Source organism: Crocodylus siamensis, chromosome 4 (assembly GCF_052110815.1).
Source record: "Crocodylus siamensis isolate JL-2025a chromosome 4, ASM5211081v1, whole genome shotgun sequence".
In the NCBI taxonomy this organism is placed as follows: domain Eukaryota; kingdom Metazoa; phylum Chordata; order Crocodylia; family Crocodylidae; genus Crocodylus; species Crocodylus siamensis.
In genome coordinates this window covers 101,966,352-101,984,879 of record NC_143398.1, presented here as the reverse complement: position 1 = coordinate 101,984,879, position 18,528 = coordinate 101,966,352, and the positions used below count along the sequence as shown (strand labels likewise).

The 18,528-nt window shown below is 38.4% G+C and overlaps 1 protein-coding gene across 8 annotated transcripts in view; it reads left to right on the top strand.

The window, feature by feature from the left end:
* The window catches only part of WASHC4 (WASH complex subunit 4), a 64,316-nt gene that overhangs the window by 9,294 nt on the left and 36,494 nt on the right, over positions 1-18,528 (top strand). For all 8 annotated transcript variants that reach the window (XR_016441844.1, XM_090043172.1, XM_090043170.1 and 5 more), the window contains 9 exons: positions 2,417-2,484; positions 6,770-6,852; positions 8,773-8,815; positions 9,354-9,457; positions 10,776-10,896; positions 13,144-13,267; positions 13,379-13,506; positions 14,335-14,495; positions 16,549-16,675. Coding sequence is in view for 7 of the 8 variants with exons in the window: in XM_090043172.1 (XP_089899298.1) it covers positions 2,417-2,484; positions 6,770-6,852; positions 8,773-8,815; positions 9,354-9,457; positions 10,776-10,896; positions 13,144-13,267; positions 13,379-13,506; positions 14,335-14,495; positions 16,549-16,675 (959 nt within the window). In the remaining variant the exon portion in view is untranslated. The remainder of the gene's footprint in view (positions 1-2,416; positions 2,485-6,769; positions 6,853-8,772; positions 8,816-9,353; positions 9,458-10,775; positions 10,897-13,143; positions 13,268-13,378; positions 13,507-14,334; positions 14,496-16,548; positions 16,676-18,528) is intronic.

Genomic DNA, 18,528 nt, shown 5'->3' with positions numbered 1-18,528 from the left:
GTTGCAGAAAGAAACAGAGCACAGTCATTCATTCCTTTCATCCCCAATAGCTAGTTCAGATGGATGGACTTGAATTTTTTTTTGAAGAACTATAAATATTTTAAAAAGCTGAGTTTCTCATACTGGAGCCAACAGTCCACTCTGCTTAACCCTCTTTAGATTGTTGTTGGGAAAGCAATCATTGTGCATTCAATACTAATCTTTCAAATCAAGTCCATAATACTAGAGAAGTTTAATCCCTGTTGTGGATTAATTTCTCATACAATTTAATTCTTTAAAACCATGCAAGCAGCCTAGTGTAGTGCCTTTTAATATTAAATAATGCCCACATTGAAAGAGGCAGTTTTTTTTGTCACATATGATTATGGTGAATTATTGCCTGAAAAAAGCAGTGTTAAACTGGTGCTGCAGCAAACTTGGTACTTTGTAATATTACCATTATTTGTGTTGAAGCAGTGCCATCAAGCTGCAAACATGGACTTACTGTATTTACTCATTGTCTATATGGGGCAAATATGCTGGTGGGAACCTACCACAATTTTTTTTAATTAAAATATATCTATATCTATCCTCAATTATAGACTTCCATCACGCATTTTCTTTTTAAAACCACCTTAAGAAATCTGCCCTACCACAAGGCTAGGTTAGTGCAGCCTATCTGAAAAAGATATTAGTGTCATTGTGCTTAGTTTCCTGCGGCACTGACTCTCTTTTAAGTCATGGTGAGCCACTACATTGAATACCTTTTTCCTTCTCTTTACTCCTACAGCTGAGCTTCACCTTTCTTTCCCATTTCTCACGAGGCCTGGTTTTTAACCAGCCTTAAATGTCTGGAAAGCATCACCAAATATTGTCCCAAACAATTTACCCAGAATCCCTCTGTCACCTCATCTCAGCCTGTTGAATATGATTAGTGTGGCCCTGCCTTCCATGAGGTGTAGAGCCGGACCTGGTTGCCCTATGTCTCATCTGCATGTACGTTTTTAGAGGATCTCAGGACCTGTGACAAGAATACCCGGTTCTACTTGCAGGTGGGGTGAGGGTCTAATTAGCACATGGATCCTTTGTGGAGGGGTGTCTGGAGTACACACACATACTGAGCAGTGCTGAGCTGTGGGTTAACCATGACTTGAAATCCTGTTGCCTCTTCTGGGCCCCTTCCCAGTTAACCTGTATGGTAAATCACAAGCCTTTTGGCTTTGGAGTAATATCATGCATTGTTTTTACTACACATAAGTAGGCACAAAAGTGCTGCTTAAAAGTGTATTTATGGAGTATGTGTGGTAAAACTTGCAACAGTTTCAAAAGAGGTAAACTGCATCAGTTCTGGATAAACTAAGTCAATGGGCACTTGTAATAATTATCCTGTGTACAAGTTATTACAAGTATGTTTAAGTCCAGGTCAGTGTTTTCAGATTTATCCCTCACTTCCATGTGCTCAGGGAGACCGGGGTCTGACAGTAAGGAGTGAGGGAAGGGACTGCAGGGGGAAAAAGTTGAGGGTGTAGAGCAGAGAGCAAAGGGCCTATCTCAGGGGTTCTCAAGCTGTGGGCCGTGACCCCCCCAAGGGGCCGTGAGCAACTTAAAAGGGGGTAGCAACACTTCTGCTGCCACTCGCTGCTTCTGCTGCCATGCACTGTTGTCACTTCCACCGGTCACCATGTGCTATTTGAAGTCTGGCCTGCCTGCCACCAGGGGGCCCCTCTCCCCCAGCTTGTTGACTGGCTGCCAGGTGACACCGCCCCCCCCACCTCTGACAGGGTCAGTGTATGACAAAATTGAGAACTCTTGGCCTATCTGACTCCCCAGATTTTTTTTCTGTGCTGTAGCAGTGGGAGGGGGACAAAGTCAAGGCAAACCTTCAATAATTCAGTTAAATATCTGGGAAATTATAACAGATTTATACATTTTATATATATAAAAACCTAATATTGGGGGGGGTTGTCTTCTATTCAGGCTTGTTTTATATTTGCATACATATGGTAAAACCCCGTTGTGAATAGGCATTATACAAACAGAAGAAAGATGGTCCTTGCCTGAAGCTTACAAACCACCCAGATTTTTTTGTAGTTAAAAATGTTCAGGAGCCTACTTGGATTTAAAATTATATCATGGAACATCTAAGCATGCCTGAAGATATCAAGAATATTTTTCTAAGTTCTTGCGATAGGAAAACAGAAAAATAGATTAAGAAATCTGGTCCAAAAAATTTGCCTTCATTCTCATTTCATACAATGAATATTAGAATTGGTTTATCTTCTCTTCTCTTTTTTATATCTAATAGGGAAGGAAAGCAGTGCTTTTTTTTTTTTTTTTAATTAAGGGGCAAACAAAAATTGCCTTGTAGAGCAAGTGTAATGTGAATCTGTTTCTTTGACGTTTATAAAGATGATAAAACTTCTCTTTGACTCTCCAGCCACAGAATCCAGCATGGTGGAAGGAGAGTCCCAAATACAGATGGGAAGATTTGTTTCCTTCTTACAGGTAAAGAGTACATTTTGTTCTTGGCAGAGGCTGAAAAGAAAATTAAGGTTGCATTTATCAAGTAGATTAATCAATTAAAATACTCTGTTTATGTCCTGCTAAAAGGTACTGGGAGTCATTTTTGTATGTAGATCTCGGCCTCTTGAAGGCTCAGATCGAGCGAAAACATTTATTCTTCAATCTGCTTCTTAGCTGCACAGCTGTCACAACCAACTTCCTTCACTCACCCTTTCAAACAGAGCTGTTATGTATAGCTTGTTCATTTGCTGTGATTCTGCACTAGCAGTTATTTTAAGCATTGGAAATCCCATGTGAGACCTAAGCATTTTCATATTCAGTACCCAAATAAATCGAATTTCTTCTAAGCAGCTTTCAGTAGGAAAAGACGCAACAGACCTGTTAACATTCGAGGATTCTGCTGCATTTTTAATAGTAAATTTTAGTTTTCTGTTGAACACCATGAAAAGTGGTAGTGTTGGCATGGACTAAACAGTCTGTTCATTCATTTTCTTGTAGCTCATAGATTAAGAGACGTCATTAAAACATTACAGATGCTCCACAGAACATCCTGGGGGGAAAACATGCCTTTTAGAAACAATTGCGCTAATTATCAAGGGCACTTGAAAGAAAACAGGATCTGTGTTCTGAGGATTTCCTTTATTCTTAGTATTCATTCTATGCTAGAAGTTGTCATGCTTTTTCTGGCATGATCGCCTTGACAAGTGATTGTCCTATTACAGATAAAAACCTGTTTACAGGAAAAAGGTATTTGTATTAAGTTAAATAGAAAGATATGCTTTATAAGCAAATATCTCTTAGAATTTGATCCAGCTAGAACATTTCAATTTTAAGCTTCATTAAGCTGTTTTATATACTTGTGTGTGTGTATTGGAGGACCACCCTGTCTGCTTCACTTGAGTGCCTGATAGACTCTATACTAGAGGAAATGAATTCCCAGGTTCCTTTGCTGTGCTCATATCCAGTTGCTAGTATGTCTCCTTTCTGTCTTCTCACCTGTCTAGTATTGTTCTAGCCACTAGTTCTGCCTGTTTCTCCATATTGCTGGTGGCTTTATCATTTAATTGAGTGTGGTGGGAGTTAAAAGCAGGTTGTGACTGAACAGGTGTTAGCTTAAACTTCTTTGTGAAGTGTTGTTTTCACACCATAGAGGAAGGACTAAACACATTTTAAGTAGCTGAGTTCTGCTTTGAAAGAGGCTGTGGGGAGAAGCTCTCCTTACCAATGTATCCTTTTATCAGTTTTCTCTGCTTTTTCACCAAGTCCCACTGAGAATAGGCTGATGGTAGTATCCACAAATTGAAAAACACTGGTGTTGTCAATTATATGAATTTCTCCCTAGCAGTACCATGATTAACAGGTACAGTACCAGCAGAGAGATCTGGAGACACAGCTGCTGGCTGTTGAGTATCTGAATCTGACACCCTTTTGTACAAAGAAACCGTCTTCAGCCTAATTACTTGGTAAATATTTACCTGTCACACACAGTTAATGACATTAAAAAGGCAAATCATCAGGAGAACTTAGGAGTACCTGCTAGCATTTTGCTACCCTCTGCAGGATTAACTCATACAATATCCAAAGTATTTAGGATATTCTGGAAATCTGTCACTTGTCAACAATGGACTATGCTATAGAATATTGCACGTGCCATAATATTGGATGTTTTGACCTGAATCTGTAAATGAGCAATGTAACCTGATTCTAATGCTGAAATTGAGTTTAAAAAGAGATGCATTATAATAAAATATTGAAAGCTTATGTAACTGAAAACTTATTCACTGAAATTAGAACCTGAGCAGTATGTTAAAGTGAATGGAAAAACATGGAGTGAAATTAACTATTCTATAGTAACGTAATTAGGGGTGGCTAAGGAGGGCATCTGCCCTGGGTACTGAGTTAGGAGGGGTGTTGAAACATCTTTCTACCCCTATGGTGTTTATTCCCTGGCAGCATTGCTATGTTGGGAACTGCGACAGTACCCAGCTGCTGTTGCTTTTAAGAGCATCAAAGCCAGGGTGGACAGAGAACCTGCAGAGGCAGCAGCTCAGCTAGCACTGTTTAGAAGTTCCCAGCAAGTGAGGCTGCTGGCTGCTGAAATATAACTAAACTATGAAAATGATAACTAAATTTAGCTTCTTAAAGTATTTTAATAGACATTAAAGGGGATACTTAATCATCTAGTCAGACCTGGATATCACAGACCATTACCATACCATTTCAGTGAGCTTGATCTTATCCATCCTAATAAGGTTCAAAATCATTGCCTCATGTTGGGTACAGTTCTTTTTGTTTTATTGACCTTGAACTTCTGGAAACTTATTTTTACTGCTGGTTGGATGAGACTTCCAGCATAACTCTTTCTTTGTAATAGGGAGATGCTTAAGGAGTGCTTTGACCTCTGATTTACCAGTACCCTGTTCAATACACACGTGTGGGTTTAAATTAGTGCAGCAACCTAAATGCTTTCAACGGTTTATATTTCCAAGTTACTAAAAACAGGCATTGCTAATATAGAGTACCCTTTATCCAGCCTTTTTTCCTGGAATAGGTTATAACCCATGTCTTTAACTTTCCAGATATGTGAATGGTTCCACCAGGTTTTAGTAACGTCAGTTAGCAAATTTCTCTTTACAAGTGAGAATTTTTTGTTCCTTTGTCTTATTATCCAAGTGCTTAACATTTTTCTTCCCAATGTACTGAGCTTGAGTTTGCATCTTCCCCTTATGTAATATGTCTTTGGTAATTTCAGCTGTGGCGATTCACCCTCTATCTGTGAGATGCAGGCTATTCCATTTCAAAGCTCTTCTTTCCCCTAGAATTTGGTTTGTTTACAAAATCTGGAGCTTTGTACTGGTCACATAACCTGCAGTCCATCATTTTCTGCCTTCTCCTTCCTTTTGCTTTCGGGTCAGAAGGCTCTTTGAAAAGGTCACTTGGCTTTTGCTCTTCACCTGCCTTCCAAAGATCCCTGAAGTCTATAATTTGTGTAGTTCCATGTGATACTGAGTCATCAATTCCAATATATATTACTACTGGACATTTCTCAGAATAATTTATCAGTCCATCCAATCCTATGGTTTAATCTTATAATTTTGGTTCAGGGCGATGGGATGCTGTCCTGTTGTTCTTGTGTTCTTTGTTAAATTCATTGTCCTGTCTACCTTTTTAATAATGCATGATGTTGGTAAGAAAAAAATAACTTCTGTTGAAGTATAGCACTGAATTGTCTTGGCATGGCTTCAAAGAGAATTTTCATATTACTTATTAAGGGCTAAGTTGCACCTTTGGCATTGAACCAGAGAGTGCATCTACATGTTCAATTAATGTGATTTGATAAACTGTGGAGCACTATGAGCTGGAGTCAACTGCTCCCGATCACAGTGTCTACACATGTGCCCAGGGCAGCAGCACTTTGAGCCAGGGTAGAGTAGCCCTGGGCTGGCAGGAGGCACTGGGGGTCTGTCCCAGGTGTTGGACAATAGAGGGACTGGCTGGGGCACAAGGGTGCAGAACCTGTGGAGCTGTGTGGCTAGCTGGCAGGCATCCCCAACATTTTAGCACGCTTATGCCCTAGCCAGCCCCTGTCACTGTCTACACGTGCGTTTCAGAACAGTTACTTACTCTACCATAAGAGAGTACTGTCCCTGACAGTGCTATCTTACAGTGGAGTGAATTAATTTATTGTGCCTTAATACCAGTGCATGTGTAGACGGTGATGCTTTACTGCACAGTGAATTAGTCTACTCTACAGTAAAGCACATGTGTAGATGCACCCAGTAAATAGTATGGGGTAGTGCTGAGATGCACCGTGGAGAAGAGCTCTTGAAGGCCTCCTTCAAAGTGTACTGCTTCCTAGGGTTCTCTGTTTAGGGGTTGGGCGTAAATTATGATAGCCATTTAAAGGATGTCTGGCTAACTGCTTGTGGTATCATACCTTTTGCCTTCCCTCTCCCCTCAAGAGGCAAAGATTTCAATCTGAAGAAGACCATAGCCAAGACCTGTCAATTGTCTGCATAGTTGGAGGGAAAGTTCTGGGTACAGCTCCCTGGGTGCTGGGACTGCTGTTCTGGACTGTACAGCCTATGAACTGTAATGCAAAATAGAGTCACCTGCAGCAGCATGGAGATGCATATTGACCAACTTGCCCAGCTTTAGACACTTTCACAAGCTGAAAATAAGATTATCTTTGAACATGGGATGTTGGTTGCATGACTCTTCAGTTTCTTGGAAATAATGACAATATGTCTAAAACTTGTCGTTTCAGGAGCTGTCTTGTTTTGTTACACGATGCTATGAAGTGGTGATGAATGTAGTACATCAGCTGGCTGTTCTGTATACCAGCAACAAGTAATTATTGTCTGAAATGCTATATCCTTTTTTTTAAAGCAATCATATGTGGAATATTGATCTACTGAAGGCATAGCAGTCGCATCTACATGAGACACTAGATGTGCAGTAGACTAATGCTTCTGTGCATTAGTGCGTCACAGCAAAAGCCGTACTAGATGAAATCAAATTAGTCTACTGTGCATTAACATAACCTAAGATGAGCGCTGGTGCTACTGTGCAGTAGCACTGATTACGGCAAGTTAAGTTAGTACCTATTGTTACAGGTACTAAACTAAATGTGCTATAATTACGGCACGTTAATGAATGTGTAGACATGCCCAGTGAGTACTGGAACGTTTTGGTGTGAAAGTATGGCAAGTGGTTTAATGCAGGCTTTTGTGCACTTCCATTACTTTTAGAGAGGATCTTGTCTATTAAAAGAATTTTAATCTGTTCTAAATCTTCTGTTTTGTGATGGGACATAAGAATGTTCTTTTTTTTTTTTTTTTTTTTGTCATGTTAAAGTAAATAATGATGGTAATGTGGGCTGGCTTTGTTATCCTTTACCTTGAATTACTGAACTTCTACTGGTTGAGAAAAATGCATGTCTTGTATTGGCTGAGGTGCCATGAAGATAGCAGTATACCTGATCAGCTTCAAAAGCTTAAAAAATAGCATCATATACATAGTTATAAAATGAATGTGTGATCTTAGAATCTGCTTGAATAAAATGGATGGGCTTAGTGAAACATGTTATGTCACAGGTGTTGTCTTCAGTAACAGGAATTTATGGCTTCATACACCAGTTGGTAGTACTCGTATGTTGGTATAGGCTAGAGGCCAGTGTTTTCACCAAAGGGTTTCAGATATCTTATTTTTTCATTCCTTTTTCTGTAATGTTCACAGCTAACCATAGTTTTCATGTGGGATGCTATTGTTGCTAATAAATCTTGCTCATTATGATATTAGGAATTTTAGTTATACCGCTTGCAGAATTTTCTGAAGACTAAGGACACAACTTTAAGCTGTGAAATTCCAGTTGAAGCCTTTGGGAGTTGTTGGTGCTTGACACCTGAAAATCAAGGCTATTTGTGTAACTGATCTAAAATGTATTGTGTTGCTGTTTTTATTGAGATAATAGCATGGAAAGCATATTTAGATTAAATTTTTGCAGTTTATAAAATAAATACAAGGAAGGATGCATATTACAGCACATGCTACAGGTGCAGGCATTCATTCTCTATGAAAAGTGCATAATTTCTTTTACATATAAGAATTGAATCATTATTGAGCAAGTTCTGATAGGGACCACTGTGATAGTAGAGCTGCTATCCTTCAGATAAGGTGTGAACTAGACAACTGTGGACTACAGTTAAGGTTACCGAAAGTCTTTGTAGATATAAAAATATGACTCCAGGTGTTCTGACCATGTTCCAAATAAGTTAATTATTCTTGCTATCTAATTTGTACCATTTGTTTTAACTAGTCATGGTATTCCTTATTTTCAGTCCTAGACTGCAGCTTTACATAACTGTTCTTTTCAGTGATGAATGAAATAAATCTGGGTGTCCATTCATGTAGAACTTACATTTGTAAAGTGTTTTGGGATCCTGGGGATGAAAGGCTACATAACCACTACTTATTATTGGTGTAACTGGAAAATTCCCATACGTGTGCACAATAAATGAGACCTAAAGTTTAGCAAACCAGTTATGCATTATGATTTGTTCAAGTGGTATACTGGTTGCAAAATCAACATATAATTTGTCCTTTTATATTTTCTGTTACTGATGACAATTGCTACTTTACTGAAGACATTTTCCAAAAATATTTAAGGAACAGTTAACACTTCTTGAAGTGGAATTGAGGTGTGCAAAGCATGGTCTGCTTTAATCATGGAAAAAATAAGGTGTTATTTTGTTTGCTTAACCATTGCAGGAATGCACCTAAAATTATAGAGACATCAGGAGTTCACTTTCAGGTGAGGATGATTTAGAAGATTTTCATTTTAAGCATTGATTCGGAGCTGTTTGAAAGAGAATAGGAAAGCAAATTCAAATATCATTTTCAATGTGTTTGAATGTTGCTTTAAAGATGGAATTATCCAATTGTGTTTTGTGGTCTTTAAATGAAAATCAGTATATCAAAGTCTGACAAACACTGAATTTCTTGTCTCAAAAAGTGTTTGCAACTTGTACTTTTATGTTATGTGTACATTTAAAAAAAATCTTAACTTCGGTGTCAAATCAGATTAGTGATCTTATAACTATAACATTCCCATGCAGCCAAGGGACACAAAAGTAGGCTGTCAGATCTTTATTAAAATAACAGCCAAGAAAAATATATATCAAGCCATGACATCTAGAACAAGGTGCCCTGCTGAACTGTGTAGCAAGGAACCTGTTATGATCAATAGCAACTGAAGTTTAATATCCCGTAACTTCCAAGCTAGTGCAGATGTTTTACAATATCTTGTATCATAATAAAACTGTAAATAACTTCTGGCTTTTCGTGAACAGACTCTGTATGAGCATTTAGGAGAGCTGCTGACAGTCTTAATCACGCTGGATGAAATAATTGACAATCATGCCACCCTGAAGGACCACTGGACCATGTACAAAAGGTGAGTCTTTGAAGCCTCAGCAAAAGGTATTTGCAATATTTATGTTGTGAGAATACTTGTTGGATGACTTTTTTGACTGAAAAATCTGAAGTTGCCAGCCCTGATATTTACTAGCCTTCCAGAACTTGATCACGTATTGCTGAGTTTTGTCACAGACACCATTGTGAGCTGCTGGTTGGGCCTTCCCTGTATTCTTTTAATGTCCCTAGTAAATATTTTACAAGCCCAAATCGAATTTGTATGAATAGTATCACTGAGCTTGACTGCTTTCAAGGTATTAATTGGATGAATTGTCTGCTGATTGAGATATGGCATATTTGAAAATAATGCCTAACCTCAAAGGAAGAGTATGCACTGGGTGCATCTATATGTGAAATTAATGCGACTCAGTAAACTCTGGAGCACTTTGAGCTGGAGTCAGCTGCTCCTTGGTGCAGCATCTACATGTGTACCAGGGACTGCAGCAGTTTGAGCCATGGTGGAGCAGCTCCAAGGCTAGCAGCAGGCTCTGGGGGTGGGGGGTCAGCCCTGGGCTCAGTGGCAGCATTCGGTGACAGAAGGGCTGGGTGGGGCAGGAGGGTGCTAAAGTGTAGAGCCATGTTGCAGGCAGCCTCCACATTTTAGCACCCTTGTGTCCCAGCCTGCCCCTGTCACCCTTTACACATGCATTTCTGCACAGTAAATGACTCTTGCCATAAGATAGTACTATTCCCAACAGTACTGTCTTACTATGGAGTTAATTTAGTGTGCCCTAATGCCAGCACCTGTAATACTTGAATTGAAGGAGAAGTTGTATGGACATTAATGGGAATACTTGCTGCAGGCAAGTTTACAGGGTCAGGTGCAATGTAGGAAATAATAATATTGGGAAATCAATTCAGTTTCACTGAAATCCTCAAAAGGTGAATTGTGCTTTCACTTAAATTCAGTCCTTCAAATTAATTATGCTAACACAGCACATGGTTAACTTGCAGTATCATTGGTTGATATTGGGGCATGGTAGTGGAGTGGTCAAGGCATCTTAATACTGTTCCAGAAGAATGAGATCTGATCCTCCAAAAATTGTCTGTATTCATTTAACTGTAAATGAGAGGGGAATTCAAAAGTGGCTCGTGTGATGACTACAAAAACAGATATGCCTGAACTACACTAGCATAGTGGGCAGCTAGGCTTATGTGGACCTTTGACTTGCTTGGCATTAGGTGGGCAAAGACTCTTAAATAAGGTCTGTTCGCAGTCTCTCTGAGAATTGAGGGTTCATCAAAACCAAAGATGTGATAATCAATGCTTTTAATTGTAATGTTTGTCCTTTCTGAAGGTTATTAAAATCGGTCCATCACAACCCATCTAAGTTTGGGATTCAGGAAGATAAATTGAAGCCATTTGAGAAGTTGTTATTAAAACTGGAAGGCCAGTTACTTGATGGAATGATATTCCAGGTAAAGCAGCGAGGTTTAAATTAGTACCAGATGAACAGTGCAGTGGAGAAGCTGTTAAAATGGAACACAGTTTTTAAAATGCTGTGTGCTTGTAAATGCTCTATTTTTTTCATAAATGGCGGTATTTTCATATATGAATTTGACTTTCTCCTAATCTGACTAATTGTAAGGCAGTATTTAATTACACACACAAAATACTCTATTGTGAATTCCTTCTTTGCCATCTTCATGCATCTGAACTGTACCAGGCTTTAAATGGCTTAATTAACAATCTGTCTCATTGGTTACTAGGAATGTAATCAATGTATATTGATATGCAAAATAATGAAAACACCATGCAGCAATTCGCATAGCAGACTGCACGTTTGAGGTCTGAAGCACTGTTTTCAGCAGAAAAGGACTGAGACGTATGCCATATAGATCCAAGCTAAGGCTGCTTTGCTGAATATGGCTTCCTTTATTTATTTTCTTCTTGCAGAAATACTATTTTTGACCATTAAAATCCCTGCTTATGTATTTTCAGCAGCAGCCTTTTACCGTACACCTCAAGTCATAAATTTTGTACACATGACAAAATGTATGTAAAAGAAAATTGCCCCCTGTCCTTTTCAGCTTGATATCTATATACAAGTAGTTTTTGTGAAATACTTGTTTTTCAAAATACAGTTTAAATACAAGCTTGTAAGCCTCTACAAGGCAGTTCCCCACCATGCATGTACTTGCAATTTCGGTGATTTAATATCAACAGATATTTAGGATAAACTGTTTATCAATCTAATTGGTACTAAAAAGTAAATTATTAAACAAAGCTGTTTGTTTGCAAAATAAATTTGGTGAAAGTTATGCTGGTATAAGAATTGCCATCTTATTTTGCAATAATCTCATTCAGTTTCTCAGCTTCAGCAGTAATGCTGCCATCTCACTGTAGCAGATCATGTAGGAAACAAATTAGATTTGAGATGTCTGAGTAAGTCTCAAGCTACGAATTGCATGTTTTTCTATTTTAATTTGAGTCATAAGCAGCATAGAATCATAGAAAATGAGAAGGGACCTCAGGAAGTCATCTAGTTCAACCTCCTGCTCAAAGCAGGATCATCCCCAACTATATTGTCTCAACCAAGGCTTTGTCTCCTTATGTTTTTAAAAACCTCCGAAGATGGATATTCCACAACCTCTTTGGGTAGCCTGTTCAAGTGCTTTACTACCCTCCTAGTGAGAGAGCTTTTCCTAATATTTAACTTAGTCTTAAGTCTTCCCTTGCTGCAACTTGAGATCATTGCTACTTGTTCTGTCATCTGTCACCACCGAGAACAATCTAGCTCCATTATCTTTGGAAGCACCCTTCAGGTAGTTGAAAACTGTTGTTAAGTACCACCTCAGTCTTCTCTTCTCAAAACTAAATAAGCCCAGTTCCCTCAGCCTTTACTAAGAAGTCATGTGCCCCACACCCCTAACCTTTTGTGTTACCCTCTGCTGGGCTCCTTCCAATTTGACCACAGCCTTTCTGTAGTGAGGGGCCCAAAAGTGGATGCACTATTCTGATGTAGCCTCACCAGTGCCAAATAGAGGAGAATAATCACTTCCTTTGATCTGGCAACAATACTTCCAATGCACCCTATGATGCTGTTAGCTTTTTTGCCAACAAGGGCACACTGTTGTTTCATATTCAGCGTATTGTCCACTGTAACCCCCAGGCCCTTTTCTGCAGAGCTGCTGCATAGCCAGTTGATCCCCAGTATGTACCAGTGCATGGGATTTCCCTGTCCTAAGGTCAGGACTTTGCACTTCTAATTGAACTTCATGCAATTACTTTTGGTCCAGTCCTCCAATTTGTTGGGGTCTCTTTGAATCCTAGTCCTACCCTCCAGCATATCTACTTATTTCACTCCCTAAAAAAAAGAAAAAAGAGGGTAGCATCCTTAATCAGTAAAGGGATGTTTACTGAAGTGCGTTTAAGAAATATATATATACTTTTGTCATCGCTGAGGCCTCTGTGCTGTACACAAGCAAATAGGCAAATTAAAAGTGTAAAAAACCAAATTATTGCTTAAAAACATTCCTAGTTCTAAAATTCAACCTGGTAACAAATCAGAGAAAAAATTATATTAATTTTCAAAATACATGGACTTCTGCTTTTTTAAGTTTTGAGTTTATAGAATATCTGTTAACAGTAACAGTATTTACTGGAAGCCCAGACTTCATGGGACTAGCATTGAGAATAGGTCTTCTTTTCTTGTCTTTGTTCAGGCCTGCATAGAACAACAGTTTGATTCTCTCAATGGAGGAGTGTCTGTGTCAAAGAATAGCACTTTTGCTGAAGAATTTGCACATAGTATTCACACAATTTTTGCGAATGTTGAAGCCAAACTTGGTAATGCTAGATGCATTTTTTTCATGTTGACTATATTATATAAAAAACATTCATGTTGTTTGTATGGAAGCAGTCTTCAAAAATATTTATTTTTTTTGTCTCTTGCACAAGGTGAACCCTCAGAAATTGACCAGAGAGATAAATACATAGGAATTTGTGGGCTCTTTGTATTGCACTTCCAGATTTTTCGGACTGTAGACAAGAAATTTTACAAATCATTACTGGATGTATGCAAAAAGGTGAAAAATTCGCTGTTTCCTTAATTTTAAAAAGTGTATTCAAAGCATACTGACATAAATTCTTAGTTTTTATTGAAATATGGATGGGTAGAGTCTGCCAACAGAAGTACAAAAGGATTCTCTGTTGGCCTTATCTCTGTTTGTTAAGGGTATTTACCTTGAAGCTATTCTTGGACACGTTTAAACTGTGTGTGGTTTGTTGTTGTTGTTTTTTTTTTTTTTAGACTGAGTTAGGCTTTCAAGAGGCTTGGCTAAGTTTGCCAGTGAAATCTCTTGACATTAACTCATTTTAATAATGACAAGTACAGAAAATGCTACCTGTCCCCTCGTGCATTATTTTTTATATGTATCCCTTTCCCTCTCCCAATTGATTAAGGGATTGACATCAGTTAGCCATCTGACTTGTTTTTGTCTTATTTTTTTTAATGGAAAATTAAAGGACCTAACTGATATAGGCTTGGTTTCTTGTTCATTCAAAATACACAATCCTATTATTGGATGCTAGGTCTAGTATAGCTGAGGAACACTTAACAGTAATAGCTCTTCATAGTGACGTACAGTATAGGCTTTTCAGGGCAGGGACTGATTTTTACATAAGCTTAGCGCTTCTGTCACACACATGACCAAAAATTGCTTGAATAATCTTTTGTTGTTAATCAGAATGAACATTTTGACAGTGATACACAAGTTAAAAAAAAAAAAAAAAAGTTTCTAAGCCCTAGGGTTATAGCATTTCAGCTTTAAATAGCAAAATTTTGATTATGCAGAATATCACATCCACTCTAATGTTGCTTGTTTTTTCCACATTTTTCTTTTTTGATGCTTTAGGTGCCAGCTGTCACATTAACTGCTAATATTATTTGGTTTGCTGATAACTTTCTGATTCAGAAAATGCCAGCTGCTGCCAAACTGCTGGACAAGAAAAGCATTCATGCCATTAAAACACACAGGGAAAGTTTTCTACAGCAGAAGGCTCAGTTACTTACCAAGTAGGTTTTATAAAGCATCTTGTCTCTTTGAAACATTGCTCATTACGTTATTTAGCAAAAAAATTTCCATTTGGATATAATGGTGATGATTTGCTGTATTAAAATGCTGTGTAGTGTCACTCTGCTGTTAAACAGTTGCTTCATTTACCCCAGAAATAGCTGTATTATGGTGATAGTGAAAAGATATCACTTTAAAATTAAACATTTTAATGCAGTACTTTCTTTTGTAAAGCTTATTTTGATTCTTCATTTAAGCTTGCAGCTCTCTCTGGCAGGTCTCTCTATTTGCCTTTTAATTTCCAGCTGGTTCCAGCACGCTTTCAATTTCACCTTTTTACTGGCATCTACTTTTTTCCCCTGGGCTGCTGCTTTTTTCCATTAGCCTCCTCTGGTTTAATTGGTTTCTATGGAAAAATGTTTGTAGCAGGTTGAATAACTTAGTGTTGCCACTTCTCCTTAAAAGTTTTTGCTTCTTGTCCTTTTTTCTTTTCCTCCGTCTGTGTGACAGTTTTCTTCAAACACTATTGGCAGCTTGACCTCTATTTGAAAATATTTTTCTTTCCTCTGTCTGCTGCTTCAAGTTTGCTGTAACTAAAAAAACTTTACTTTCTTTTGGGAGGAAAATATATGTATTACATTTTTTTCTAAAACTTCTTTTGGAAATATGTATTCATAAATATTTCCGAAGTTCTCTGCAAATAATAAACATTATGGAGAAGACTTATTTTATGCTGTGATGAATCAGAGGGCATAACACACCCCTATATTACTTATGTCAGTGGTTAGAACATAGGAAGAAAGCAGTCTTTGTGGAGCCAATGTTTCTGTCTGATACTCTGGTTTTCCTCTGCCACTGCCTCCTCCCTGCCTAGTGTGCTGGTTACTAGAACTTGGCTGACATGAAGAGGGAAATTAGCTTTGTTGCTTGTATAGGTCTCTGTTAAGTTACTCTCATGTTCTGCTTAACACTCCCACTCCATGCACGTACCCATGCACTGAGTAAGGAGGAAAACAGGAGCTATGAGTAAATGACAGACCTTGTCTAGGGTTGCTTCTAGGGTGGTTCACAGCCTTGCTGTTCCTGGACAACCTTGTTAGGTGTGCTCTGTAACTTCCACAAAAAGTGAGCAGGGCTAAAATGCTTAGGTTCTCCTAGGTATTCTTAAAATAATTTTAATTGAATCCAGATGGCTTGGAAGGCAGGCTGCATGGAAGAATGGTGGGGGGGATGCAGGGTGTGGGAGGGGCAGGTAGCAGGGGGGCTCATGGGGAGGGACAGGCAGCAGCGGGGGCTTGGCAGACAGGCACAGGAGCACAAGGGGCAAGGGAGGAGGGGTCTGACCCCTTGCTGCTTTTTGAATCACAGCAGTGGAGGGGGATGAATTTAACATGACCTTCCATGAAGTAGATTTGATTCATGGAATATTATAACAAATTCATAATTTTCCATGCATAGAATTAGTGAAGGGGGTTGTCCTGTATTCAAAGTCATCTTAGATTTGCGTTAAAAGGGTAAATGTTACCATGCTTATCTTCTGGAAGTACATTATCTAAAATAAACTGTGTAGAGTTAAGCAGTAATATAGTAGCAAACTGTCTATCCCTTTGGAAGAATCAAAGCTGATAAAGCTTTATTTAGCTTGAACTCAAAGATTTTCTGAAATCTAGTTTTAAATCTTCATTTTGGCAGCTTTTACTGTTTAACCTAAACACTATAATAGATGTAGTTCTGAATTAGTTAGTGATTAAATGATATATCAACATGGCCTTCTGCACAGAAGCATTGGGGACGTGGAAGAATTAAAGACCTACATTTTAATCCTGACATTGGTTTAATTCACTGAGTTTGTACAAGTAAAACAAGGGACTAACACCAGCCCCTGGAGCATTAAGGCTTACTTTTGTCTGAGGAAGTCTGACACTTGCAAAGGGGACAAAACTATTACATTTGGAAAGTGAATGTTCTTGCATCTTTTCCTGTAGAAGTGTTAGCCCTTTAGGCTCAGAAAAAAGTGGGAAATGAATATACATCTCTGTTTTTTTTTTTCTCCAGAGAGATGCAGTCATATTATGTCTTTGTGAGCTCATGGATGACAAAAATGGAGTCCATATTGTCTAGGGAGCAGCGAATGGATAAGTTTGCTGAAGACCTCTCCACTAGATGCAGTGTCTTTATACAGGTGGTTAATTTCTTAATAGGACACAATTTGAATAATCTATAATATGATGCTCACTGATTGCGGGATAGTTGACTGGGCGTTAACTAGCATGTATAAAAATTAATCTAAGAGTAAAAACAGACATTGGAGTTCTCTCAGGACAAAGCCTTTTACCTTGAAAGTATCCCAGATAACACTTTTTCATGGGAACGTTGCAGCTAATTCAAGTTAATTGCCATTAAAGCTGAGTGTATAAATGATTGTGCTGTGTCTATTTTGATGCAAGTCAGACTGGGACAACCAGACCTGGGATAAACCTGGGATGTCTGATTTTACCCTTAGAAGCTACACTGTCCTTTATAGTTGAATGTCACTGCAGGACTTCTCCCTATTATATTATTAAATAGGTTGTCTAGTTTAAAGTTTCTGTAGAAATGGGTATTTCCAGGAGAGGTGGGAGGAAGAATACTGCACGTCTGACTGATCACTGGAGAACAGGGGAAGAGGAGATCTTCCTAGTTGGAAAGTGAGCAAACATTTTTGCAAGAGAGCCAGTTTTCTTCCACAAGAATCCTCTGAATGCCTGTGGACTCACTTGTGCTAGGAAAAACACTTTTCTCTTGGTACAAATTTAACATCTGTCCATGGCCAATGTGTCTTGGCATGGCTCTTCTTACTCCTGGCTTTGCTAATGGATTCTGCTAGCTCAAGAACTCAAGATAAAATTTGTCCTGCTATCCTCAGACTATGGAAAAAATGGACTTTTAAAATTTTGTTTTGACGTTTAAAATCTTGTTGCAACAAGACTTGTTTCTTAAGTAGGGAAAAGCAGCTGAATGAATATAAAGAGATCTAAAGTTATCCCAATAAGAGATTCTGTTCTTACTGGGAGTGTCTATTAATGGAAATGAATAAACTCCAGCACGGTTCACAGCAGAGTTTATTGCTCCTGGGCATGCCATTTGCACATGTGCCCGGGATCTCAGCATGTTGAGCTGGGGTGCATAAGCCTTTGGTGGTAGGGGGCCCCAGGGATCAGTAGATCAGCCTGGGGCTGCTTTGACCTGGCTCAGTGTGCTGTGGAGGAGCTGGCTTGGGGCATGAGTGCTTCAGTGTGGGGCTTGCAAACAGGCCTGTCAGTCTAACATGAGTGTTGCAGCGGAGTAAATAACTCTGCTGTAGGATGGTACTTGTATCTGACGGTACTGCCCTGCAGTGGGGTTAATTATTTTACTCTGTTCTAATAGCACACCACATGTAGATACTGCTATTTTACTGCAGAGCTAATTAGTCAGCTCTGCAGTAAATATCTTGTGTAGATGCTTGTAACATAGGTCTCTGTATATCAACATTTTGATGGACAAATTGCTGTTACTCAGTTTTTTTCTTGCTTTTCCTTTGAAAACAGTGTTTTAAGTACTTGAGAAATGTCTTTCTAGATGTAGCATAAATTGATCTTGATACATTTTGTAAATCTTGGCGTTTGAGTGACACTTTATTTTTCCACCATTTATTATTTTGAAAACTACAGGTTTTCCTTTAAAAATAAAATGGTGATTGACAGTGATTTGCTGTTTCTGCATGTCACTTAATTCCTGGGGGTTGTTCCATTTTTCTTAGTTTTAATCTGATTTCTTAAGATTGATGTTACAGTTACATTGGTTACCTTGATTCTGTGATATGATTAGTACTGTTAGGTTCATGAACATTTGATATATTTGCTTATGGTTAAATTGTATCTGTTCATTTATAGATCTATAATAAGTTGCTTCCATAACTTTCAGTTTTAGATAACTTAAACTAAATAGCTTTGACATTTTAGTTCTATAGGAATGAGTAAGCCTGAATTATATGTGGATGAGCTGTGATAGCTC